General features: G+C 45.6%; 1 protein-coding gene across 3 annotated transcripts in view; it reads right to left on the reverse strand.

Moving 5' to 3' along the window:
• FHOD3 (formin homology 2 domain containing 3) overlaps positions 1–27,566 on the reverse strand; it is a 497,516-nt gene that overhangs the window by 413,337 nt on the left and 56,613 nt on the right. For all 3 annotated transcript variants that reach the window (XM_029219969.1, XM_029219976.1, XM_029219995.1), the window contains exons 2-3: positions 23,871–23,977; positions 10,352–10,416 (exon numbers count right to left, since the gene is read on the reverse strand). In XM_029219969.1, the coding sequence (XP_029075802.1) occupies positions 10,352–10,416; positions 23,871–23,977 (172 nt within the window). The remainder of the gene's footprint in view (positions 1–10,351; positions 10,417–23,870; positions 23,978–27,566) is intronic.

Here is a 27,566-nt window from a genome sequence, read left to right on the forward strand (position 1 = left end):
TGTGTGTGTGTGTGTGTGTGTGTGTGTGTGTGTGTGTGTGTGTGTGTTCCCCACACCAGCAAGCAATCCTCAGCCCACCAGCTGGGTGTCCTACAATTCACCTCAATGCTGACACTATCTACCTGGGCTCAGTAGTTGTCCTACAAGTGGTCCCACAAGACTGCCCCCACCCCACTTCAGAGGCCAATCCCAGGTCCAGGTTGTCACCCATGCTTCTGATCAACCAGCGATAGATCAGAGGTTTCAATGAACCACTCCTTGGGTTTGATTAATTTGCTAGAGCAGCTCACAGAACTTAGAGAAACATTTTACTCACTAGGTCACCAGTTCATTAGAGAAGGATGTAACTCAGGAACAGCCACATGGAAAAGATGCACAGGGCAAAGTAAAGAGAAAGGGCAAGGATCTTCCATGCCCTCTTCTCGCCTGCCACTCTCCCTGAGTCTCCATGGGTTCACCAACCCAGAAGTTCTCTGAACCCCATCCTTTTGGGGTTTTTAATGGAGGCTTCATTATATGGTCATGACTGATTAGATCATTGCCCACTGGTGATTCATTCAACCTCTAGCCCCTCTTATCTCCCCAAAGGTCAGGAGGTAAATCGGAAAGTTCCAACCCTCTAATCACATGGTTGGCTCCACTGGCAACCAGCCCCCATCCCTAGATGGGGGTCCAGAAGTCACCTTGTTAATATAACAAAAAACATCTTTGTTGCTCTCATCACTTAGGAAATTCCAAGGGCTTTAGGAGCTCTGTGCCAGAAACAGGATGAAGACCAAATACACATTTCTTAATATAAACCACAATATCACAAGAGGCTTTATTTACTCAACAAATAATTTGAGGTCAGCTTCTGTAGGCTGGACACAAAACAGTCCACCTTCAATACTCAAGAGGTAGCCTCTACCCGACACAGAATCCCTACCTCATAGATCTTCCCAGATAAGAACCAGATCTCCAAACCAGGAACAGGAAGACTCATGGCTTCCAGCCCAGAGCCCTTCTGTTCCTTTTGGGCAGCTCCTAAAGCCAGAGGCAACCATTTCCAGGGACTTCCCAACCGAAGCCCAAAACGAGAGGCCGTGTGTCCAGTGGGTCAGGATGTAGCCTGGAAGGGACCCAGAAGCTCCAACTCCATCTCCAGGAGTCAGAAGCCCAGCTCAGAAGAAGGGATTTTAACTGCATTACTAAACGTGGTCAGCTCTTGAAGGGTGAAATCCATTTCTCTTGGCTGTTTGCTTTTCCCTAAGACAATCTGTGAAGCACACAGGAACTCGACTGCAAGACCGTCCTTTGAAGCCTGGTGAAACTTCACTTGGGGAAAATGTTACATTAGATGTTTCGGCAGGCTTTCTCAGACTTTTCAAACCAGAAAGTTGCATTGGTATCTGCAATCACATATCTAGAAAAGGGCTAGAGACTATCTAAAATGGCCTAAAAAGAGAAGCAGCAGGCCAGGGCAAAGACCACCAGTCAGGGAATCGAGAGCGTCAAGCCTTACTCCCTGCACCTCCCAAGCACGTGGCCTTGAGAAAATGCCCACCTTTCTCAGCCCCTCCCGAGGCTCAGGAGGGGTAGTGAGGGTCCGTGAAACGTGGGTGAGAAAGGAGAAACTGCAAAGGTGTCATTCAGTGAACATGGTTCACATGACCTTTTTTAAATGGCTGAGATAAACACTCTACAGTTTAGGGTTAGGGTTAGTTCTTCTCAAACTAATCATCTCTGTAGCATTTTACAACTTTTGAAATACTGGTAGCTGCATTATCTAATTTTAAGATTGTTATTAAGTTGACCACTGAATCTAAAGTGGAGGCTTTCTAAAAGGCTAGGAAATGACTGAAGTGTTAAATGCACAGCTAGCACTATACTTCGCCCCACGAAGATTCCCCTACATCCTTGTAAAGTACACCCCCTTCCTGCCCACGCCATCACAGTGCAGTTACTAGGATACAGATAAATCATATCACCTCTGGGTATCATTAACAACAGAATTTGTTCTCTTCAGTGATGCTAACAAGATTTCAGTTACACTAACCTTAATTTTCTCCTTTGCCATTTCATCGCTATTACTCTATTATGTGAACTGGAGACCAACAGCACTTTAACAAATTCTCCAACACCTTTTTTCCTCCTTTGAATTAAATCTTCAACTGGCTGCATGTTTTGCTGAACTACTAATGCTTTCCATGTGTTTTTTTCCAAGTTAAAATACTCTCCATTAGGTATTTCTAACACAACAGAAATTGGTAAAATGCCCAAAGAATCCGCCTCCCCAAAAATCTGTTTTCTCCAAGTCTCTCGGAAAGAGCTGAAAAGTACGTGAGTGTACACCCAATCCCTGGAGAATCTCCATGTAGCAGGACACTTGCAAGCCATCCATCTTACTTTTCAGCTCCCAAGCCCTCTGGATATCAATGTCTCTAGTAATGAGACAAAGCATTTGTTTCCTGACATACACTTTTATTGATCCGTGGTAAGAACGAGTCTGTCTCTTCACGGGGATAGGCACAAGCGCAGGGAGCCAGGCACAAGAGTTTGCATTGCACCCCACATGCGGGGCAGACCTGTGAGTGGAAAGTATTATAGGAAAGACACTCTTTTTTAAAATAATTAATTAATTAATTAATTTTGGGCTACGTTGGGTCTTCGTTGCTGCACGCGGGCTTCCTCTAGTTGCGACGAGCGGGGGCTATTCTTCCTTGTGGTGCGTGAGCTTCTCATCGCGGTGGCCTCTCTTGTTGCAGAGCATGGGCTCTAGGCACGTGGGTTTCAGTAGCTGTGGCACGTGGGCTCAGTAGTTGTGGCTCGCGGGCTCTAGAGAACAGGTTCAGTAGTTGCGGCTCACCGGCTTAGTTGCTCCGCGGCATTTGGGATCTTCCCAGACCAGGGATCGAACTGTGTCCCCTGCATTGGTAGGCAGATTCTTAACCACTGTACCACCAGGGAAGTCCCAGGACACTCTTGAAGAAATCGAAAGCACGGTGGTTTCTTTACCAGGGGTTGTTTTCTAGATAGAACTAAGGTTCTGCTGGACAGCAACTTCGGAGTCTAACTGCCAGCACATGGTTTAAACTTGTCTTGTAACATCTGCTACAGGTGTCTCCACCAATACGACTACACTCTCCAGTGTCAATTTTTTTGTTGGCTAGAATTTCACTAGGACAATGCAAAACAATGATAATGGTTCCAAGGCAACATTCAAATTCTATCATTCAACATCTAGAGATCCTTAGAGAGGAGAGGTAACAAAGTCCTATAGGGGCAATGAATAAATCATTTAAATAAGGTAAAAATCTTGGGTCAGGGGTGGAGAGCACAAACACGAAATAAACCTGCCAAAAGGGACCCTGATACACCTGCTTTTCTTGCCTGTGCAACTCACACTTGCTTGTGTCCATATTCCCTTTCTTGATGCCTCTTAATTTCCATAGCTGACCTGAGTTTCCAGCTGTACCTGGAAGGTTCTCGTGCTCTCTCATATGTTTGTGTCTCCTTTTCTTTATTCACCCCCATATTTATGTTTACCTGCATGTCTGCAGATGGTAGAGCAATTCTTTAAATTCATTCTCTAGCTGTTTTTAAATTTTTGGCAACAAATCCTTCCTGATCTATCTATCTACTCGATAGCATTTGTGACAGATATGTTGTTTGACAAGCTAGTGGTATGTTTCACATCCTTCCCATATCCTTTCTTCTGTTTTTGTCGGGGAGGGGGCACATCTGTCAATCACCATTTGACCGTAAGGCACCTTAGAGGAGCCACCCTACACACAGAGTGGGGAGAGGCTGACAAGCCGACCTCCCCCAGCCCAGACCCAACGGCCTTCTAGACACATGGACATCCTGGGGGGTCTGTCACCTGGGAGCTGAGACAGATTAATAGGAAGCAGATGACAAGAAGTGTTTAATCTGATTAATCCAGAGAGCTTGTTTTTACCTAGAGTGCAGAACTCTAGGCAAAAATGGGTCACAGACTTGCTGGGGTATAAAAGGGAGGAGGTTTTAAAAAAATTACAGGCACCAGTCTCCTTCTGCAAAGGGAGACTCAGGATTTCAAACCCAAGCCCATCTTGTGCCAAGACCACCGCCAGCCACTCAGGGCTCCGCAGAAAGACAGCAGGAATGGGAGTGGGCTCCAGGGTTTTTGGAGAATCATTGGATCCCTACAGCAAAGGACAGAAAACAGGAAATGTGACCCACTGCACCTAAACCCACTAGCGAAGAGTTTGGTCAGGACACTGCGAGTTTGGCCACTGTGACATCCACAAACAGGGCAGGAGGGAACCCCACCCCTAACCCAAGGCTGCAGAGGCAGGACAAGAACAGAACCAGCCTCCTGTGGGATGCGGGACAGAGTCGGCAAGAAGCCCAGGTCCAAGACCTAGAGTCAGAGGAAGACGGGCAGGGGGCCCAAGAGGGGAAGGAATGACTCTAGAGGTGTCTCCTGCTCAGAGAACAGACTTCTACTCTGTTCCTGCAGATACCCAGTGGACAGTGGGGGCCCTGCCACCTCGGGCAACAGGGAGCCAGCAGCACCTGTGCGGGCCTCCACCCCAGCACCCAGACGGGCTGGTCATCCAAGCTAATGCGTGTCACTGCACAGGCCATGGTGCCTCAGCATCCACGGTACCAGGGGCTCCTCTTCTTTATTAGCTAATACAGAAGCACCACCCGGGTGCTACTAGGCCCAAGAGCGTCAAAAAGGCATTCTGATGTTAGCAGAAGGCCTAGTTTTCATGGGAGCCCCAAAGAGTCCAAATCAAGAAGCAGTAAGGACCACATGGGAATCCAGGTGACACTCAGCAACCCGCCTGAGGGGTGAGGGTAACATGGGAAAAGGTAGCTGGAGGGGAGCCTCCCTGCAGAGCCTGGAGGGCCCAGCTCACACTGAGCAGAGAGGGAAAGACAGTCAGTCAGAAAGCTCGGCAAGGTGGAGAGGACGGAGGAGCCCTGCTCGTATTCACAGGCATAAGAAGAAAGGCAGAACCTGAGGAAGGGATTGGGGAACAAGGTGGGTTGATGGCAGGGCTCAGGAATCACGGCTCCATTCCCCACCCTCTGTACGCAGAAGCCCAGGGCCCTTTACACCATAGCTAGAGGGGGTTCAGACACTGGACAGAATCTGTACCTCACCAGGAGCCCCTGAGCTGCTGTCTGCACCACACACACTCACACACTACCTCCATCACCGCCAGTGAAAGCCGGCACTGAGACAGGGTCCTTCCCCATTAGACTCCACATAGCCTCAGGATCCTTCTCAACACTGTGCCCGGGGAGCCACCTTCTCTACATTGGCTGGCACATGAGCTGAATCCCCACAGTCACTCTTGTACTAGAAGGTTCTTGAAGAAATGCTCCACTGTTTGTCATTCGGTTCTTTGCTGTGACAGAGTAGTGCAAAGCACACAGCTGCATGACTTTGCCTGAGAGAGGAAAATGCTTTGCAAATGATATACTGATGCCTCGCTCTGTTGATGTTTCTGTTGCTGGAAAATGACTACATTTCTGATCAGTGGATGAAGCAGTCTTCTCCTACGTGGTTTTCTTGCCTTAAAAAATATCTTTATCCCTGTGACTTGACCTTTAACGAGAGATGAGACTCATCTCGTGGAGAGCTTAATGCCTTCGGCCACCTGGCCAGCTTCTGCCGAGCTCACCTCTATCTTACGGTCAGACCTCGTCATCTCAGAGGTTTGGGGGAAATGCCTCTAAAAAGTCTAAAGACCCTTTACACTGGGCTGTTCTTCCTGACTACAAGCACCAATGACACTTGGGAATCTTCAGCCAATTTTTTATCCTTTTGTTTAACTCAATGCTGGATACTTAAAAGTGCCAGGGCTTCCCTGGTGGCACAGTGGTTGGGAGTCCGCCTGCCGATGCAGGGGACGCGGGTTCGTGCCCCAGTCCGGGAAGATCCCACATGCCGCGGGGCGGCTGGGCCCGTGAGCCATGGCCGCTGGGTCTGCGCGTCCAGAGCCTGTGCTCCGCAACGGGGGAGGCCACAGCAGTGAGAGGCCGGCGTACTGCAGAAAAATTTTAAAAAAAGGAAAAAAAAAAGAAAAGTGCCAGCATTATGAGTCCCAGAGGATCAATCAACAGGGTTCATTTTCTTGATGAGAAGACAGGGTTTGCTTCAGACAACTGAAGCACAGAGGTTTTAAGCCGAACAAAATGCCTTTGAAATCAGCCGGTAGAAAACACTCAGATATTAACTTTAGGATTCTAATGACTTCAAACCTTATTTTTTTTTAAATTCTCAATTCCATTCCTTACTCCACAATTCTTCCACTCCTTTTCTCTTCATTATGAGACTTAGTCATCAGAGCCAGTTGGCCCTCTGAACATTTTTCTGGTGTCTGGCAACAGGATCACTTGCTAGGACCAAAACATTTATTTTCTCTAGCTAACCTCATTAAATGCAGACTTCACATACCGGTCATAGATTTTTTTATTTATATCTATTAAGTTCATGCCCACAATATGACCATTGTTTTTTTGAGGGGCTGAAGCTAGATTAAGAAGGTAAGGTATGCATTGTTTGCTACCTTATGTTACATGAAGTGGTCATACTAGAGACTTCCCTGGTGACGCAGTGGTGAAGAATCCGCCTGCCAATGCAGGGGACACGGGTTCAATCCCTGGTCCGGGAAGATTCCACATGTTGCAGAGCAACTAAGCCCATGTGCCACAACTACTGAGCCTGCGCTCTAGAGCCCGTGAACCACAACTACTGAGCCCGTATGCCACAACTACTGAAGCCTGTGCGCCCTAGAGCCCAGGTGCCGCAACCACTGAGCCTGAGTGCTGCAACTACTGAAGTCCGCGTACCTAGAGCCCGTGCTCCACAACAAGAGAAGCCACCGCAATGAGAAGCCTGTGCACCGCAACAAAGAGTAGCCCCCACTCGCTGCAACTAGAGAAAGCCCGCGTGCAGCAACAAAGACCCAACAAAGCCAAAAAATTTTTTAAAAATCAGGTTTAAAAAAAAAAAGTAGTCATACTAAAAATGTGCAAAGTAATACAGTGGAAAGGAGCACAGAGGTACAAAAAGCTTGAGGCCTCTCTCGGTACCAAAATCTCATTCCAGCTTCCTACTATCAGCAAAGACCTGTCTCGGCTGCTTGCTGGGACCATCAAAGCAGTGCCCCGTGGCCTTCATTTCTCATGAGGTTTGCCTGGTTGCTAACCACGAAGGCTCCACTCCACTCTCATCCCAATGGGTACAGAGTTCCAAAGGTAACACTGGAGAATTCCAAAGGCATGTCTCCTCCAATTCATCCACACGCTGTCCTGGATTCTAAACATTCTATACTTAATTAAAACAGGGGCAAAGGAGAAGAGAATATAGGGTGAAGAAAACATTATTTTGGAGAAATTTACTTGATAGCATTTTAAGCCCATGAGCCTAAGGTGATCCTGGATCCTTCCGGTCCAATCGTGCAATGGGAAGGTAGGTCTTTGTGGGAGCTGTGTATAGTGCCAGGCCTAAGACAGCAGTCACTGTCCCATGCCTATAATCACTCAATCATTTCTTAGATGGTGAAGAGGGGAAATATCTTGAAAGGAAACAAGGACCCAACCAACTGATGTGAAAAAGGTTTTCTCCCCCTGTCATGCTTTCCTTTGCCATTTCATCTGAAGATTGTTCCTGGTTTGTTGGGTTTTTTTTTTAATCCCAAAGAAATCTCATCTAATATTGCCATTTGGAAAGGGAAAGAATATGTCACAATGGGGGCTGGTACATCACACATACGATGCATACATTCCTTTGTCTACACATAAACCAAAGGATACTATTTAATGCTATTATAATAAATCTATTCCAGATCTTGCCAATAACAGGAAGTGGAAGGGGAAAGAGGGTTTTTTAATACAAAGGAAGAACTTTGCCTTCTTGGGCATTGATGTTAATTCACACAGTCAAATCCTCTCATCCAACACACTCAAGCCTGAGGTAATTAATGGTGAAAACTGATTAAAGAAGAAATCTTTTAAAAATGACACATACACACCTTAAGACTTTAACTTGCAACCATGGTGACTGACCGTCCTGTTTCTCTGGGATGAGACACAGTTGGTTGCCAGGCACACAGCACAGGAGATGCACCCTCACATCATTTGGGGCATGACCTTTCTTTGAATAAAGGTCTAATGGGACTCCCCGTGGACCTTCCTTCATGAACCACTCACATAATATAGTCTATGATTCCCAATCTCAGTGTCTTAGAACTTACAAAGACTAGAATCCTTCTGGATTTTTACAACATTCCCCCACCTTCTGTAGTTATCATAACCCACTCATGTTGACAGAAATGCTTTTGTAGTAACTAATTTTGAATCTTTTCCAATATACTCACAGCAGTGACTTTGTATACCTGTATTTAATCCGTTTATAAAACGTTCACATCCCGTTTCATTAAATTACATAATTCCAATAGTGCAACTGGCATAAGCAGGTTTGAGAACAAACACGCTGATCCCGTCAGCACCCAGTTTAACCCTTCAAATAGGAAGACCTGGGCGTCCTGAGAGACAGTGGGAAGGACTGGCTGCTGGGGCTCAGGTGCCATGGAGATGAGATGTGTGTTTACATGCATGACATGGGACTACAGGACAATACACCAGTTAATGCGGTGAGTCAATAATGTGGAAGCTGGTTAGAAAAACCCTGTGCTTCAAACATTTTAAGTGTATACTGCCAAAGAATGAACTTTGTTAAAAGGTAGTTAGCTCATTAGGATTTTGATCTAGCCAGTTTGAGTGTAAATCTGCTTTCCACAGCCTTACTGTTCCTGGGAAATACCAATTCATACTCATGTCCCAAATCTCAACTGGTTATCAGCTATATTTCAACCAATATTCAGTATTGGTTGTATTCAGCACATGGTATGTGCCTGGATTCGTCCTAGATCCAGGATGAGGGTCAGAAGGGAATTTATCCAAAGTCATAGGTCACAGGCTTTTTCCTCAGGCAGACATGATTTATACACATAAAATAATTTGAAAAATATAAAGCAAGTAATAAAGAAAGCATATTTTGGTGCATATTTTAAGGTCACTCAGTGCTACAGGCAGTTGAGGAGCAGGGTCAGTAATGAAGGTCCTACAGATCTCGTTTTGGCTCCAACGAGATCACGAACCCTCCTGACGCCCTGACCCTCCAGCCCCTGAGGTTTACATGTCGGCTACACAATTACTCTCCAACCACAGAGTAAGACAAACACTGTCCCTCGGGACACCTGCAGCCTCACCCACTTCACACCAAATGAAGTAAAATTACACAGCTTCCCCTCCACATCCAGCTGTTCCCTCACCCCATCCCTGGGTCTCCAACAGGAAAGCAGGGAGAAAGAAGAGGAAACAGAAACGATTCCCTCCACTCCACCCATGCATGCCACACTCCAGGTGTAGACTGGGCCTCGACAGGATGATTGGTGCTCTGCTAATTACAGGCCTGAATTAAGACCACAACATGTATTAAATAAACACAAAATGACTCAGATATGGAAAACTTCTATGCATAAAACGAAATTTAGTTCCTTTCTTTTTCCTTTTTATATTACATACTTGCCTCAACTTGGCCCAATGCCAGGAGGACACCTTCCCATGCAGACTGTCTACTTAGCATAAATTACCACTTTTGTTACCATTCAGCCCACGTGTATAATGGGGAACGCAATGGGTCCGGGAAAATCAATGGCTGCAGGAATGGGCGTCAGTGGGGTTTCCCAAGTGACCACAGGCAAACCATGTGAACCACAAATACGCCCACTCAACACCGTATTGCTCTGCATCCACGTGTGCCCTGTCCTGCACTGACCTGAGGCTTCCCTTCAATCTCCTGAGACCACAGCCTGGAGCTTCAGGCCCCACTTCTCCACAGGGAGCTGCAGACAGCCACCAGAAGGCACGTAAAGGTCACTTCAGATTGGAATTGACATGTATACACTGATGTCTATAAAATGGGTGACTAATAAGAACCTGCTGTATAAAAAAATAAATTGAAAACAAAAAAGGTCACTTCAACTGGCTGGAGGTTCACACTGGCACAGCCCCAGGAAGAACCCCATCTCTCCCAGCATTGCCAAAAAGAACCTTACCACCAATGTGTCTGTCTTACCTCGAGCTCTGTTCACAAACCAAACAGCAAAGGCAGCCAGAATGAGACAGGGTTTCCAAGCCTTGCCAGAAATTGCTTCCCTAAAAGCTCTAACAATATATGACAGGGGCTAACCCCAGCATAGATAGCAAAATAGTGAATATTGCATTTCATTCCCGTAAGTGGCATTAATCATCACGTTTAATCACTGAGGGCAGATGACAAGCATCCCCTTCGGCAGATGTCACTCACCGATGCAGGCGTGGACCCTCACGGACAGCTGTGTCCTTAGGATGATGCTGTGCTTCTTGCCCCGCCTAACGGAGACAGGAGACAAAACATTCATGGGCATCAGAGGAGTCAACAAGGTGACCCTACCTGCTGTCAATCAACTTGACGGTTCGCTTCGGACACCCACACCTGGAAGAGGCTCTCGATAAGCAGGAACCTACACAGAACAACAATGTATCCTGAAACGCTGTGACGTCACAGGGCTTTATGGGAAATAAAATAATGAAGTCTGACTCTGTTGGACTGGCACACACATTTCACTGCCAAACCCGGTCCACTCCACAGAGTTCCGTGTACTCATGCCTGACCATGTTGGGAAATTTTAAAAATCTGTGCCCATGAAGTGAAATCCCTGGAATGTAACAGCACAAATCTGCTTGATCATTCCCATGGCTATTTTTACATGTTTTTGCATATCGGGAAAGGACACACATAGTGGGGTAATCAGAAAGAGCTGTTTTGCTGTGTATCAATTCAAGACATGGCTTTTCCCTGAAGACAGGAGTCCAGCAAAGGGGGCGTGTAGGCTATTTGTCAGCAGAGTGTCAAGATACACCACACCTTGTCTCATCTTTGCTTCCTTTCACTTCATTTCTTATAAAGGAAGGAAAAGGATGGCCCCTCCCCAGTTCTCCTCCCATGAGGGCTCAGCCCGCTTTTACAGAGAAGGACCGAAGCCCAGAGCAGATGAGAGAAGATAAATGGGGAGAACATGAGTCCTGGCTACCTAGGGTAGCAAAGGCTTTGAGGTTTGGAGAAAGGGGGAGGCCAGTGGACAAAGGTAAAATGGAGCCAGGAACCAGCACAGGAGCGGGTAACCAGCTCAGTGGCTGAGTTCCCTCCCCATCAGGGCTTCATGTATACCAGTCTCGCAGTACTTTCCCGCTTCCTGGTTTTGTGGTTGTGCTGGAGCAGAAGAGGACAGACATCTCACCAGGGCACACTTAATATTGTGATATGAAGTCACAGAAATTATATTATAGTACTGAAACAATCATATTTTTTATTCTTGAGACCAAATAAGAGGGGAAAGTATGGTTTAAAAAAAGTTTTTTTGATTCTTTTAAAGGAGAAAAGAAAACCACTTGCGTGGTCCTACAAAAACATGCAGCAGCCTCCAACCCGGAAGCTCCTCGTGGGCAGAGAATCTGCTTTCACAGTCCCTTCAAATGCAGCCAAGACCCTCCTTTTTAGTTAAACTATGTGCAAGGTACTAGCCTCGAGTTTACACAAATACACAACACTCGACCCATCTTCAGAGGACAAGTTTGAGATTCCTATAAACACAGACTTCTTCAAAACTTTCTTCCTCACACAGAAAAAATCTTTTTCTCTCTTGCCAGTCCTTTACAGGTGAGCTTTCCCATTTGGTATTTTTCTTGTTTCTAGTTGTGGTCTCCTCTTTTCTGTCTAGAGAAGTTCCTTTAGCATTTGTTGTAAAGCTTGTTTGGTGGCGCTGAATTCTTTTAGCTTTTGCTTGTCTGTAATGCTTTTGATTTCTCCATCAAATCTGAATGAGAACCCTGCTGGGTAGAGTATTCTTAGTTGTAGGTTTTTCCCTTTCATCACTTTAAATATATTGTGCCACTCCCTTCGGGCCTGCAGAGTTTCTGCTGAAAAGTCAGCTGATAACCTTATGGGGATTCCCTTGTGTGTTATTTGTTGCTTTTCCCTTGTTGCTTTCAACATTTTCTCCTTACCTTTAATTTTTGTCAATTTGATTAGTATGTGTCTCAGCATGTTCCTCCTTGGGTTAATCCTGTATGGGAATCTCTGTGCCTCCAGGAGTTGGGTTACTGTTTCCTTTCTCATGTTAGGGAAGTTTTCAGCTATTATCTCTTCAAATATTTTCTCAGGCCCTTTGTCTCTCTCTTCTCCTTCTGGGACCCCTATAATGTGAATGTTGGTGCATTTGATGTTGTCCCAGAGGTCTCTTAAACTGTCCTCATTTCTTTTCATTCTTTATTCTGTTCTGTAGCAGTGACTTCCACCACTCTGTCTTCCAGCTCAATGATTCGTTCTTCTGCCTCATTTATTCTTTTTTTTTTTTGGGAGGGGGGGTGCTCATTCTGCTATTGATTCCTTCTAGTGTACTTTTCATTTCAGTTATTGTATTCTTCAACTCTATTTGGTTGTTCTTTATATTTTCTAACTCTTTGTTAAAATCTTCTTGTAACTTCTCGCTCTGTGCATCCATTCTCTTCCCGAGTTCTTGGATCATCTTTACGATCATTACTCTGAACTCTTTCTCAGGTACATTGCCCATCTCCACTTCACTTAGTTGTTCTTCTGGGGTTTTATCTTGTTCCTTCATCTGGAACATATTCCTTTGCCATCTCATTTTGATTAAATTTCTCTAGACAGTCCTGATGTTGACACTCCTTCAATTCTTGTGATCATACGAGGAAGGAAGTTCCCATTAGTGCGCTGAACTGAGCTGCTGAACAGCCTTTTGTGTGAATTCCCAGGAAAGGTATTCTGGGGTGGGGGCAGCAGCCACCAGGCTTGCAGCCTCACCCAGGGCTGAGCCAGGGGCTCAGCTGGGAGCAGAAACCAGTGAACCCCTGATGATGGCCAGACCCTAACTATTAGAAACAGCAAACCCAAAGTTCTTTAATCTGGAAGAATTTTTTGTAACTCATGTTATCAGCAGTTATGAATCAAAAATAAATACCAAATGGACAGTAGACAAAATACATGCTTTAGATGCCCAGAGGGGAAGAAGCATGGGATGGCAGGAGAAAATATTTCAGAATTCCTCAAAAGTTCTAGAGAAGTTCACAAGGGCCCATTGATAGCCCCCACTTTTATCTTCAAACAACCGCAAAGTTGCATTTTGAGGAAGTGCTTCAGTTTTCCCACAGAATTCTCCAGTCCCACAAGGACTGGTCACAAGGGATCCAGGCACCTGCATGAGAACTAGGACAGTGTTTCTGAGGAAGCCATCAGCACACCACTCTGGAGGTATCATCTTTTCTGCATTTTTCAATGTTTGTACATTGAGAAACCAGGCAATCAGACTGGTTAAGTTAAACCCTAATAGAATTTAGGAGAGCATAGAACAAAAAGGGCCTATTTTTAAGTAGTTTTATCACTTATAATTCCTCTGCTTCAATATATTCACCTCCTTCCCTGCCTGCCCCTGTACACAAAATCCTACAATGAAAGAAACCTGAATGGAATTGGGGACCAAAGGCTGTGGAAGTCCCTCAACAGGGAATGAGGGTCCAAAGCCCAGGAGTCCCTGGCAAAGGAGGGGGCCTTCCAAAGCAGAGACCAGGGAGTGGTGAGTGCAGCCAGGTCCACAGAAGTTGTCCTTCATCTCCCCCTGCAATCCCTACTTTCTCTCATCTTTGACTCAGGTACCACGGTTGTGCCCACTTTGCAGATGAGGGAAGCAAAGCTTGTAGTAATGACGTAACCTGCATTAAAGTCACATAGCTGATGGAAACAGACCAGGGCTGAAAGCAGAGTGTCTGACTCCACCGTCACCTGCACCATCCTGCCTTTTGCTGTGTAAGTGCCTCGCTATATCACCTTCTCCAGCACTTTCTAAGCATAAAAAGTGTCCCAGGTTTTTTAAGGAACTGATTTGACCTCAATACTAAAATCTAACAAAAAAGGACACAAAAAATTAAGATGAAAATATCTAAGAAAATATTAGCAAACCAAAATAACAAATATGTGAATTTAATAAAATAGGACCAAATAAGGTTTATTCTAAGAATTCAAGAATTACAAGATGTCCATGTTTTATTTATCTATATCAAATATCAATGTATAGACGACACCCATCGTAAGGTCCTTTAAATTTGATAGCTTCCCTCCCTCCACCACAATATTTTGTAATTGGGTAATGCTGATTGTTATGTATTTCTTCTATATATGCCATCTTGCTGCTAATATGGATTCTAAAAATCTTTTGGCTTATTCTCTTGGCCTCTTTCAGGGAAATAATCATTTCATACATCTTAAAATAATCACTTTATCCCCACTTTTCTAGTAAATATGCCCTTGTCTTCTGTTTCCTGGCTAAAACTTTCAGAGGAAAATTAAATAATCATGGATATACTTTCCCCTGCCCCCAGTGGGATACTATGTCAGTCTGGGTTCAGAAAATAATAATCATAATAGTTGTTAACATTTATGGAATGCTTATCACGTGCCAGATGAGGTTCTAAGTACTTTCTACAGATTTAGTCTTCAGAAAACTCCTATGAAGTAGGTAATATTATTGCCATTTTTAAAGTAAGGAAATTGAGGCCCAGAAGAGTTATGCGACGTAGCTGAAGTCACACAGAAAGTGACAGAGCTTGGACCCAACCCAGGCAGTCTGACCCCAGAGCCTGTACGCCTAGCACCTCCCTGAAGCTGCCTCCCAGATGGGTGTTCCTTCATCCATTCCCTCATTCCACACATGTTCACTGGTGACTAGTGTGTGCTGGACTCTATGTTCGATCCACAAAGGATTGTCTGCCTCAAGACAGCAATGCAGAAATCCTGCCTGCTAGCCTGCCGGGCAGATTTGGGACTGAAGACTGCAACATCAATTCTCACCTGAATTTCCAGCCTGCTGGCCCACTCTACAGATTTCAGACTTGCCAGCCCCCAAAATGGTGTCAGCCAGTTACTGGAAGTAAGTCTCTCTAGACAGACTAGCTGGATTAGATAGATTAAACTAGATTAGACTAGATGGATAAGACATATCTTATTGGTTGTATTTCTCTGAAGAACCCTAATACAAACATTGATTATTTGCCTTCATGGAGTGTCCATGTTCTAAAACTGAAACCAGTGGGAGGCTGTCAATGTGTGTTCACCATAAGCACTTGAATGGTCCTTTTCTCCCCGATATTGGCTTGCTGTTATCAGTATCATAGCAGCCTCTCCTTCCAAGTCAGCCTGTTTGCAGCAGAGTGAAATGGGGGTGCATCAGTTACCAGAATCTGGTGACCCAGAGGCAAAGGCAGTTTAGTTTGACCTAAAGCTCCCCAGGGAGATTCAGATTCCATTCCTATCAGCACAGCCACTGCCAGAAAAGTAGCACAGGTCTCAGAGACTAGCCACAGCCAACCGGCTGCCCATACCCAAGGTCAATGCTACCCAAGTGATAAGAGAACTAAAATAGATGCTCAATTCAAGGAGACTCCAGCCGAGGCACACATGCCAGGGACTTGATGGCACTATCGCTGAAGGAACTTCCTGCAACTTCCCGGTTTCTCAGAATACCTGAGCTTCTCCTGCAATAACGTCTATGGCCTTGGGAAAAAGATCTGGTGTAACCAAATACCACAGAACCGAGTCTGTTGGTTCTGAACCCGTGTGTTTCAGTCCTGTCCCCGTCTCTCAAGAAAATATTTTTATAAAAATAACATATAAAGTCTTCGTAATGTAAGAACAAGTGCTTACATTATTTTATTGAGTGGCATGGAGCCAAAGGCTTGAAGACTTTTTCTTGCAATCAACAGCAGAATTGATGCCCCCAAATATTCCTCCACTCAAATTAGAACTAAACTATGATTTCAGTCAAGAGAAGAAAACACACATTGGACAATGCAGCAGAAGCAGAGATTAGGGGCCCCCCAGCAGCTGCCCCAGGATAAGCTTCCTCTTAGTAAGTTTCTGAAACTGTGAGACTCAGCCCATGCTCTGCCTGAAGAATGAAGAGGATTTGGACCAGTCATCAGCTAGTAAAAGGAGAGTACTAGTGAAGATTAATTTGCTCAGAAGCTCGAAGTCCAAGAGAGCTGGTTGCCACTACATTTGCCTCCAGATGCATTCTGGTCTCCCTTAGGAGATGGTAGTGGTGAAAAGCTAAACTCTGAAGCCAGCTATGTGATCCTGGACAAGTTACTTAGCCTCTGTGAGCCTCAGCTTCCTTGTCTGCAACACAGGATGATATTGTGCTTGTGGTGTCATATCTAAGAAACAAAGACTTACTCCTATTTTCTTCTAAGAGTTTTACAGTTTTAGCTTTTCCCCCTCAGGTCAACTCCCAGCTCCTACGCAATCCTGCTATCTCTCCTCCTCAGCCCCATGTTCTCCCCTTGACCTATCTCCACCTGCCTCCACCCCACTACTCTTCTGCTTCCTCTCTCCCCAAGGACACCACAAATCTCCCCTTACTACACCCCTGGCCTTGCCTGGGTACTGTCACAACTTGATTTCTCCATGGCATACTGTTCTTAACTGCCTCTTCTTTGAAATTTTCTCCTTGCTGAGGCAGACATTGCCAGTTACCCACCGATATGCATTTCCCCCTTTTGTCTTATAAAGAGAACCTGATTTTGTTTGGGGTGACAGTGTACCCACCTAAAACTATATTTTCCAGTCTCCCCGACTACCAAGAGTGGCCACATGACACAGTTCTCTTCAGTGAACTGCAGATGGAAATTGCTGGTGGAGGTTCTGGAAAAACTCTCTAAAGGGGGCAGACCCAGCTGGCACCAACATCTGTTCTTCACTCTTCCCATCTAAGGCAGGGACCTCATACCCTTAGTAATAAAGGTAGAGGGTTGGCTGGACACAAGCCCAAAATTCATGGTATAATCATGGACCTAAGTTCTGGGCAATGGCATGTGACTGAAAGCTATGTGCACACAGAATGGACATTCACCCCCTATGTCCACTTCCTTCTTCCTGGCAGCTGGGATGCAGATGAGAAGGGAAAAGGTAAAGCAATCACTCTGGACACAGAGATGGAATTCTCATTTTCAGGACGGTATGGCTGCTCTACCAGTCCAAGGAAAGTTGTCTATATTTCGACTCTTACACAACAAAGAAATTTTTACCTTTATATTTAAACTCCACAATTTGGAATCTATCGGTTACATCAGAGAAAACTATACCCTAACCAACACATGACTTCCTGCCCTGATGAGATGCTAGAGGGAGAGCAGCCATACTGTAACTATGATGAAGCATGAAAGATGAAAGCTACATCATCAGGATGGCGGAGTAGAAAGGTAAAAGAAGGCTGGGTTCCTAAGAGCATCTTGTAATCAACATATTGTCTTCAAAACGGCCTAATTATCTACCTCTTTTTTTAAACAGACTTCATTTCTTCAGAGAAGTTTTAGGTTTTCAACTCCCTTCCTCCAAGGGGTCACCTCCAGTCTCTCTGGTCCTTGATGTTTCTCACCTGAGTGCCAGGCCAATATTTCTCACCTGTCCACCTTGCACCTCGAGCGTGGCTTGACATAACCTCAGAATAACATGTATAAACCTCTTCTCCCCCTCCCCAAACTGCCCCCCATAACCTCACTACTTCTCTAAGTAGTCCACCGTCCACACACTATCCACCTAATGGCATGTGTCCATTTTATCCTCCTGTTTCTCTCTGCTCAACTAGTATCACATCTCCAGATTCCCCCAATGGTCCAGGCCCCAGTCCACCCGCCTTCCTCAGCCACCAGGTTCAGACCCATTAGGTCACTTCCTTCCCCCATCACAGTGGGCCACACTGACTGCACCCTCCCTGTTCAAGGTTCTGTCCCCTCACCCCGCCCTCCCTGTTACTGGAGGAGTTCTGTGAGGGCTCCTTCTTTGCAGGCCAGTCCTCTTCTGACTCCTACCCATACCATAAAGCCAAGCACCCACGTGGGCTCCACCACTCCTACTTGACTCCATCTTTGTCCTGTCATACAATCTGGCATTTGAAGGAACTTAGAGCCATGCCAATTCCACTGTCCACTCAGCACGGAAGCTCATCTGTCTTGTCTGAGCATTCCTAAGCGGCTTTCCCCCAGGGTATTTGAAGGCACTGGCCTAGCACTGACCCGGAGCAGGTGTGCAGGGGCCTCTGGGCTGCTCTGCTAAGCTCAGCACTGAACCACCCCCCTGCCCCACAGGGCACCTTTTGTCTGAAAAGGGCCAGTTCTCTCATCCACCGTGACCGGAGCAGGGCTCGGTGGTCGGCAGTGTGAGCCTTGCACTGAGAAGATGGGAGACGCTTATTCCTTCGATGATTTGCCAAAAGAGCCCCAGACAACAACACACCTGTGCTCCCAGCTGCAGATAACCACTTACGAGGAAAAGTGGGGGAAACCCTTCCCTGCGTCCCATCCACACCCTAACCAGAATCTCTCTTTTGTCCAGGTTTTTTGTTTGTTGTTCAGTTTGGTTCTCTGAGTTCAGTTGGTTTTTAGATTTAGGTTTAAAATGTATTTTAGGTGATTTCCCATTCTACCAGGTCCAGATGCAGAGGAAACCAGACAGAGATGTGACTGGATGAGGTTAACTATTGTATCAGACAGTAAGAAGGGAAAACGACTTCTTACTCCTTCAAACTTGACATCTGGAATGTAGAGAACTCTTTGAGAATCTGATGAAAGGCTCTGAAACCCCCTCCACCCCAAAACCCTGCATATCCACAAACTGCAGAAATCTCAGGGGTTCTTGCCCCCCGACACACACACATGGATCCTCGGCGCTCATGAGCTGCAGGCTGAGAAGTTAGGTGTCTAAGAATCAAACCAGAGCTCTCCCCAAACCCTTTCGTCCCTCCAAGCACATCCACTGCAAGGCTGGCGGGGTCGACGCCCACCTGCCCCTGCGAATGGGCTTCCTCACAGCCCTTCCCATGTCCAGGCTTCACATCCTTCATCTCTGAGCCACAAGCCTCCCACTGTGGCTCCACCCACCCCACTCCACAGGTTTTCATCTGACTTTCCCCACCTCTACCTAACGCAGTGGGGACAGGAATGGGGGTGGCGGCATGAGGAAGATCAGAGATAAGCACTGTCTCTCAGCGCTGACCCTCTAGCGCAGGCCCGAGGGGAGTCAAGCCGAGGAAAAGGTGAGCGCCCTGAGGTACTCCAGGTCAGGAGCACCTGGGGATGTGTACAACCCGTCCAACAACCACACTGGTCCTCACAGCATCCCTGAAGGCCCGTGCTTCTCAGGCCCACTCTGAGCTCTACCACACCTCAACCTATTGTCCTTGCTGCCTTTGCAAAGCCCCACTCTGTCACCTTCAGAGCTAACCTCTAACCCCACTTCTCTGTGACAGTTCCCTGTGCTCCGGTTTCCTTTCAGAGGCAGTGAGGGTGGGACTAAGCAGAAAGGTCAGGGGTGGGGGGTTGGGGAGGTAGAATTTGGCCCAGCTCTGCCCTGTGGGTAAGTCTCCAACCTAAAGTCTCTCAACTAAAGTCTCTCAACTAAAACAATGAGATCTCCCAGTGATGGACCTGCATAGACCCCATCCCAGGTCTAAAATCTGGTGATTCCCATTTCAGTGTATCATCTCAAATTCTGACCGTAATTATAGTAAGGGCTACTAGTTTGGGGTTTGTATTACATGCTGGGAACCAGCTTAATGTTTTAGATGCACTTTACCTATTTACATTTAGATAAAATCATCACATTTTACCTTGCAACAACCCAAGGAGGCAGTATTATGATTATATTACCCCACTCACAAGGAAACTGAGGTTTGGAGAGGTGAAGTAACATCCCCATGGCCACACAGCCACAAGACTAACTGCAAAGCCCGTCCCTAACCACTGTGCAGCGCTGCCCTCTGCTACGCTCTGCTTGGGCAACAGAGACCCTGGTGGGGTCCCTGCTCATACAAGGAGGGAAATGGGCTTGGTTAATATTGTCCTCATTTTATAAGTAAATTTTATAAACCCCCATCAGAGGTAAAGTGGCTTGCCCAATGTCCCACGATGGCAGGGTCGGGAATAATAACCCAGGCGCTTTGGCTTCCGCTGTACCCTGCTGTGTCTGCTAACTTCGCTGGCTTCGGAAGGCAATAAACAGACCTGGCTCTACTCTGCTAGCATAATAATTGCTTTGTCCTTCTACTTTTGAAGGTCTTTCTCCTCTTCTCCAACTAGCTATAGTCTGAGTGATCCTTCTAAACAAGGGGTAAGTTAAATTTTAGTCTGGCATAAAAGAGCAGCGTATTGGACAAGAACAAAGAAACCAACTCCTCCACAAGGAAAACGGACTCAGAACACACTGTACCAACACCACCACCATCTCCATACAGCCTGCCACCCATCTTCATGAGATGGCCACAACATGAGCAGGTATTTTCCTATAATTTACACAAAAACATCAAGAGAAAGAATGGTTTCATTTGCCCTTTTCATTCCTCGACAGGGCAATTCTTAACTAGGAAGAAATTATAGTTTAACTCCCATTCGAGGGAGACGTGAGTTCTCAAGCACACAGACTTTGCCAAGTGCCACGCTTCTAGGAGAGGACCTAGGAGGGACACTCAAGTGCAAGTGACACTGCAGATGTGCCCAGACACCTGCCACCTGTGCAGGAAACCTCCATCGGCAGGCTGCTTCCAGCCAGCTCCCAGTAACTTGCCATGTGCCACCAGTGTTCAGTGCTGGTAAATAACCTGGGGATCGCTAGGGTGACCCGGCAATGCCGGGACAGCACCATCCTGGCGTGTCTTCTGCAACCCAGGCCAGGGACGGGGGATCTCCCCACCAGAGATCAGTAGAGGCAGATTCTTCACATTCTTCCCGACACAGAAGAATATCACCCTGAGTACGTTCCAGAGGACAAAGGGTGGGTCCCACAAATGAAGACTATTTCAAAGTCTGGGATGAGTTTGGGACATAGCAGTCAAATGTGCGGCTACCCGACATCGTTTGGGTCACCTTCCCCTGTTTGCAGTTTCCCACATCGTGAGTCCTGCCATCTCATCTTGCCATAATTCGTTTCCCCAGCATCCCGTGCTGTTGGAAATGTGGTGCAGAAATGTGATCAAGGCTGCATCTGTCAGATGAACCCATGGCTGGCCAGGTGATAGTTCAGAAGGGAACAAAGTGAGAAGGAATGCCCCAGGATCTACTCCAGGGAGCTTGCAGCGGGCTCCCTGGCTCTTCAGGAACGGCTGCAAAGGGACTTCCAGCATCTGGACAGTGGAGTTGACAGTGCGAGCTGTAGTGTCAGGGCCAGGTGACGGAGCAACCCTGCAGTGGGTGCTACTCCAGCTAGAGCCAGTGTGTCAGCCTGGAACTGAGGATGTCCTTGCAGGAACCAACGTATGTCCCCACCAGTACGTATGTACATCTTCAGGAGAACCTGAAATGCCATCTCCCAGAAGCTCCTGGGACGGAGGAGGATCACAGACTTGGGAACCAGTTACACCTGTGTTCAAACGCGGCTCCACCATCTACCGGCTCTGCCTCCCTGGACGTGTGATTTAACTCCTGGCCCTCGGTAGTTTCAAATGAAAAATGGAGACGATAAAATCCAATTCCATGTTTGTAACATTAACAGAATGAACTATTAAACAAACATACTGTGAAATAAGGTGCCTAACACAGTGGGTGGCATAGCAGGTGCTCCATAAAGCTTTATTTTCTTCCACTCTTAACTCTTGATATTGTTATCTAATATATTAACACTTTTCTCCTAAGCTGCCATCTCCAAACCAGTCAAGTTTTGATAAGAAAGAAAAAATATCAAACAGGTCATGGTCTTCAAGCACAACACGACTAGAGACATTTTTCAAATTGGCAGTGATCTACTCATAACACCCCTGGGATCTGTTTGATCAATGAGACATGAAGTCATCCCATTAGACTGTCATCCAGCCTGAATGCTGACATGTTAAATAAAAGGATGTCATTGTCAAATACTCTGTAAAAACTACAGCAATGGATTTCCTCAAATCTATCAGTCTTATAATGTCAGTTTCTTAAATGATGATGAGTAGAATCTGATGTGACTTAATAACGATACGCTTCACGTGTGTACAGCCTATGGCAGTTTCCAGGGTCTTTTGTGGCTCTTGGAACCACTCAAGAGACAGGAGGGGCATCCTCAGAGAACCTGCTTGGTTCCTACCAAGGACCCTGGTCTTGGTGCTCAAGTTCATGCCATTCAGGGATACATTCTGGGACCCTGCCATTCACCTGGCCACCAGTGCTCACTAAGTGCCTATAACATGCTGAGAAAACACTAGGCTGGATATTCAGACAGGCCCAGTTCTGACCTAGCAGAGTTTCAGTAGCAGAAAAGAGGGACAATTAAGGGAGAAAAGACCATAAGTTGTATGGGTGTTAAAGCAGGGGAAACTCACGAAGTCATCGGTACACACTGGTGTCAGGTAGGAAACAAACACTAAGAAGCTTCCCATTTTTCCTCCTTTTTTTGAGCCATTCATGAAAAATCAGCAGTCTCAGATAATATTCATCTGACTGTAATATATTTTTAAGTCAGGCAAGGTAGCTTCAAAACAAATTTTGGGGAGGTCCTTGGGCACCGATGAAGATGGCTGGGCATTATTTGGAAAAGAACAGGGAGCATCTGAAGGTGTCTAAGGAGGAAGGCGATAAAATCAGAGATAAACTTGGCTCTAGATGAATGAGGAATAGAAAGGGAGGTGGGGGGCCCCCATCCAAACAGTATTTCAATAATCTAGTAAATATATAACAGTAGGGCTTCCCTGGTGGCACAGTGGTTGAGAGTCCGCCTGCCGATGCAGGGGACACGGGTTCGTGCCCCGGTCCGGGAAGATCCCACGTGCTGCAGAGCAGCTGCGCCCGTGAGCCATGCCCGCTGAGCCTGCGCGTCCAGAGCCTGTGCTCCGCAACGGGAGAGGCCACAACAGTGAGAGGCCCGCGTACCGCAAAAAAAAAAACAGAAACAGAAACAAACAAACAAACAAAATACATATATATATAACAGTATCTTACAAATATTAATGTCTTGGTTAGGGCAAATTTGCCATGGTTATGTAATATGTTAACATTATGGGAAGCTGGGTAAAGTGTATGTGGGAAATATCAGTGCTTTATTTTCAACTCTTCTGGAAGTTAAAAATCATCTCAACGTGAAAAGTTTAAAAAATCTGGAAAAGGATAAAACAATTAGTAGAAAAAATAATCTAATAAATAGGGGAATGGCTAATTTTATGACAATATTCCTACAGTGGTTTTGCTTTCTGTACACATCTCTGATTTTTTACGTGGACTGCTTTATTCAGACTCACAGCAATCAGAAATATTAAGCAATCCTATATGTAAGCTAAAAGTAACTTGATGTTAATTAACATAATTAAGAATTATTTTCTCCACAGTAGTGAGTTCAAAAGATGATACAGTATAAAATGATCTGCAGAGGCATCTGCCAAGAAAACTTAATATCCAGTAATTGATCGTTAAAAACAATATATAAAACAGCTGTCAATCCACTAAAATCTGGAAAGTACTAATTTAAGTATATTTGGTTTAAAAAAAAAAATCAGACTATTAAATACCATGTGCTTAATTAAACCACACCAGAAATTTTCCTACTCCTGAGTAGCCTTATCAAGAAGAGCTACTCAAATTCAAAAGGGTCTGCAGTTACTACTGGTGAATCACTTGCACCTCCCTTCTTTCTGTGTGACTGTGAGTGAAGACAAGGTCAAAGCTATGGTGGTTTCTCCAAGATCTTTTAAGGCCTCAATGAACCCCCATCTCGTGGAAAGTTGGGACCAGCTAGGAGGGACAGTTGTCGCTCTTACCCAGTGTCATCCTGGAAGCCTTCTAACTCGTCCCGTTGCTCGGCCAGGGTGGCCTCCAAGTCCAGGTAGGTGCCGTTGTGGGAGAGCTGCAGTGTGCAGTCATCTAGCTGCAAGAGAAAGAGTCTGTTATGCCCAGCCTGCTCCTGGGATGGGGATCTGTACAGGGAAATCACATCAGGTTGCCCTCATGTGTTTTTTAAAATCCAGCATTATTCTGAAATTTGGATCCTAACTGGAAGAAGTAGCATGTTCGTACAAATAGATTGGAAGCAAACCGCAAAACAGGTAGACAGAAATGGCACCTACTAAGGGAGTGATATTGACAGGGCGCCCAATATGTGGACAGGGGAGAGAAGTACCAGGCACTGGGCTAACGCCACTTTCCACTCTGAGGGGCCCAGGGGGAGCCATGGATTTGGGGAGTGGAAACCAAGATGCCAATGGGACCACTGATTGAGAGACACAGAGTTTAAAAGGCAAATCTGGTGGAGAAAACATGCTGTTTCCTTTGACTCAGCGAGAAGCCTACTTATTCAGAGTCTATGGTCATACCTGGGCCATTATAATTAATAGTCGCTCAATAAACATTTTTACAATTGAACAAAAAGAAACATTATCCATCTGAATGACAATATATCCAAATTACAACACACCAAAGAGGACCTTAGGTCTCTTTGTTACTAGCCTCATTTTTTGAAAACTTATTTAACAAATCTTACATATTGTTAATTACATCCCATTCATAATTCTAAGCACTTTACATATGTTACATCATTTGATTCTCACACAAACGCTTCACTTCTTTTGTTATCCCCATTTTACAATGAGGAAACTGAGGCACAGAGAGAGACTAAGTTACCTGCCCAATGTCACATCTGATAAATGGTGGAGCTGGGATTTGGATATAGGTGATTTCAGTCCAGGTCATGCTCCTGACCACTATGCTCTGCATCTTCTCTATGGCCAGAGACCTTCTAAGGACTTGAAAATATGCTTTCAAAACACAACTTATGTCATCTGAGTGTTCTGGTGTGGCCAAGGTAACGCCACGTATTTACCAACCCCATTCCCTTTTCCCCCTGGGAACAGAGACCACATATCCCAGGCCTGTAGTTGGGCTACTACCATGTAACTGAGTGCTGACCACTGGAATATCAGTGAAAGGAAAGAAAGGTCCCAACCAGCCTGGCCATAACACCCCTGCAGAACCATCCACCTTTCTTCTCGTGCCTGTGGCTAGATGCAGAGGAGCCAGAGAAGACTCCCAAGTCTGGAAACCGACAGACCCTGGAGAGAAACAGCTCAGGTTCCTGAATCACTGCATGGAAGAGAGCATTCTGCTGCCTAGCCTCCACTGACCCATCCTGGACAGTGACAAGAGCAAGACGTGAGCCTTTGTGGCATTACATGACATTTAGAAAAACCAATACACTTAAAACTACAGGAAAGTAATTTTATCAAAGATTAACATTATGAGGAAATCCAAGTGTATAACTTCATGCTTCGTTTCTCAGGCTGTAAGGACGGCTCCGATTATTCATCCACTTGGGTGAGTTAAGGCTCTTATTCCAAAATGCCAGGAGATTGAGGAAAAGTGGAGGCAAATACGTGGCCACTTCAAAACATCTAGGTAAAGGCCTGATAATCCTCCTGGTGTAAGTGAGATTTCAAACAAGGAATTAGTCTCCTTTGATAGAAAAGCTTTGCTTATTATCCTCAACAAGAGAAACGCAGACTGTCAACTTGTCCAGAATCAGCATCTATAACAAGCTGCTAATTCTTGCAGAAGCCCCGCAGTTCCGTGTTTCTGGTTATCCTCAACAGAATGAAAGGAATTTGTTCTTTATTATTTGTAAGAAATAGTTAAATCACTTGAAGGGGTTAATCCTATTTGATTCACTTGTTTTATTTCTCTAATAACAAACTATTAAAGGCGTGCTGGTGAGGGCCAGCATTCCTGACTGGCATTTTACAGATGGATCATCCAATCTGAGAAAGCAGAGACCAAACTGGCCAAACTCACTGTGCTGTGGTACGAGAGGTGTGCCCAGGGTTTGGGGGCAACACACAGGGGAGCTGGCTTCCCTGCCTGCGGAAGCAGCAGACAGGAAGGATTTCCTACAGAAGGCGTCTCCTGGGCTAAGGGTCTCCTGCGGCCTGAAATCAGACTTTTATCATTGCTAGGTGGAAAATTCCACTGGAAACGGAACCCGTTACCATGTACACTGGACCATGTGTAAGTAGAGCTGTAATCACTGCAGCTCATTCTTGCTTTTAACTCCTATTGACATTTTCGACTAATAAAGCTTACATGGTCCGTTCTGTTGATAGTATCAACACTTTTGCTCATTTTTAATCCCACATATAATCAACAGACTAGCAGATGGGGATAATGAAAGCCCTTTAAGCCATAACAGTTTCTTTTGTCTCCATCCCTGGAAATGTGTGAGTCCAAAGAAAGTCCAAAGAAAGAAGCTTTTGGATAAAATGTTTCTGCTTCCCCACTAGGGGGTCGAAGGCATTCTGAGGCTGTGGTCCACACTCAGGCCAGACAGAGAGAACCGAGTCCAAGAGGAAGTACTGCTGTGGTGTAGAGAGGCAGGATGTGCATGTGTATGTGGTATATATATTCCACCATGGCCCGTTTCAAGCTACCACCGTGAAGTCACTGAGCGTGGAGCTAAAAAAAGTTACACAGCAGCTCACCAGCGTATAGTATTTTTATCATACAGATCCAGGAGATGTAAGTAACCTCCCAAGCATAGGTAGCAGAAAAATGTAATGAAATAATTAGGCAGTGACATGTTTTGAGTATTTTTTTTTATTGAAGTACAGCTGATTTACAATGTTGTGTTAGCTTAGGTGTAGAGCAAAGTGATTCAGTTATACATATATATGTACATATATTTGAATATTTTTTACCTTTGTTTCTTTTTTTAACTGTTTATTTTTATAAATATCTGTTTTTTGGGTTTTTTAATTTTTAATTGTTTATTTTTATAAATATCTGGGGGTTTTTTAACATCTTTATTGGAGTATAATTGCTTTACAATGGTGTGCTAGCTTGTGCTTTAAAACAAAATGAATCAGCTATACATATCCATATACCTCCTTTACCTTTGTTTCTAATGTATCTTTTATTCGTTATACATTTATGCAGGATAATTTAACTTTTAATAATGGCTATATTGAACAAAATTCCTGAGATTTATTGATCAGCCCTTTCGAGCCACCCAGGCCAGTCCCAGCACACGCTGCTTCTGGCCCTCCTGGGTCATGAGCTTGAGGCGCCTCAAGGGGAGACTAGCAGGGAGCAGACGGAAGCCTGAGCGACCCTGTCCCGGGCTTTCAGCCCTCACCACCCCCCAGCCCTACGCTCTTCTCCTCAGTTGGGGCAGAGGTGGATCACTGGGGCCAGCAGGTACAGCCCCATCCTTACTGGCAGCCGTGTTTATTTTCCACACCATCTCCACCCATAGCTTCTGATTTGATCCCCAGCCTCTGGGGCGAATATCTGGTTTGCCTCACCGCTCACCCTGGCGCGCCAAGCATCTGCCTCCACATGCCACCGGTGGCCCCAAATCACAGCAGGAAGCCCTACCGTGTCCCTAGCCTGCTGACCACAGAATCCCCAAAACTTAGCAGAACTGCCTGTTCTCATCACCCCTCTCCTCACAGCCGGGGCATCATTAACTA

Source organism: Monodon monoceros, unplaced genomic scaffold, assembly GCF_005190385.1.
Source record: "Monodon monoceros isolate NGI ecotype Baffin Bay Population unplaced genomic scaffold, NGI_Narwhal_1 Super_Scaffold_1, whole genome shotgun sequence".
Taxonomy (NCBI): domain Eukaryota; kingdom Metazoa; phylum Chordata; class Mammalia; order Artiodactyla; family Monodontidae; genus Monodon; species Monodon monoceros.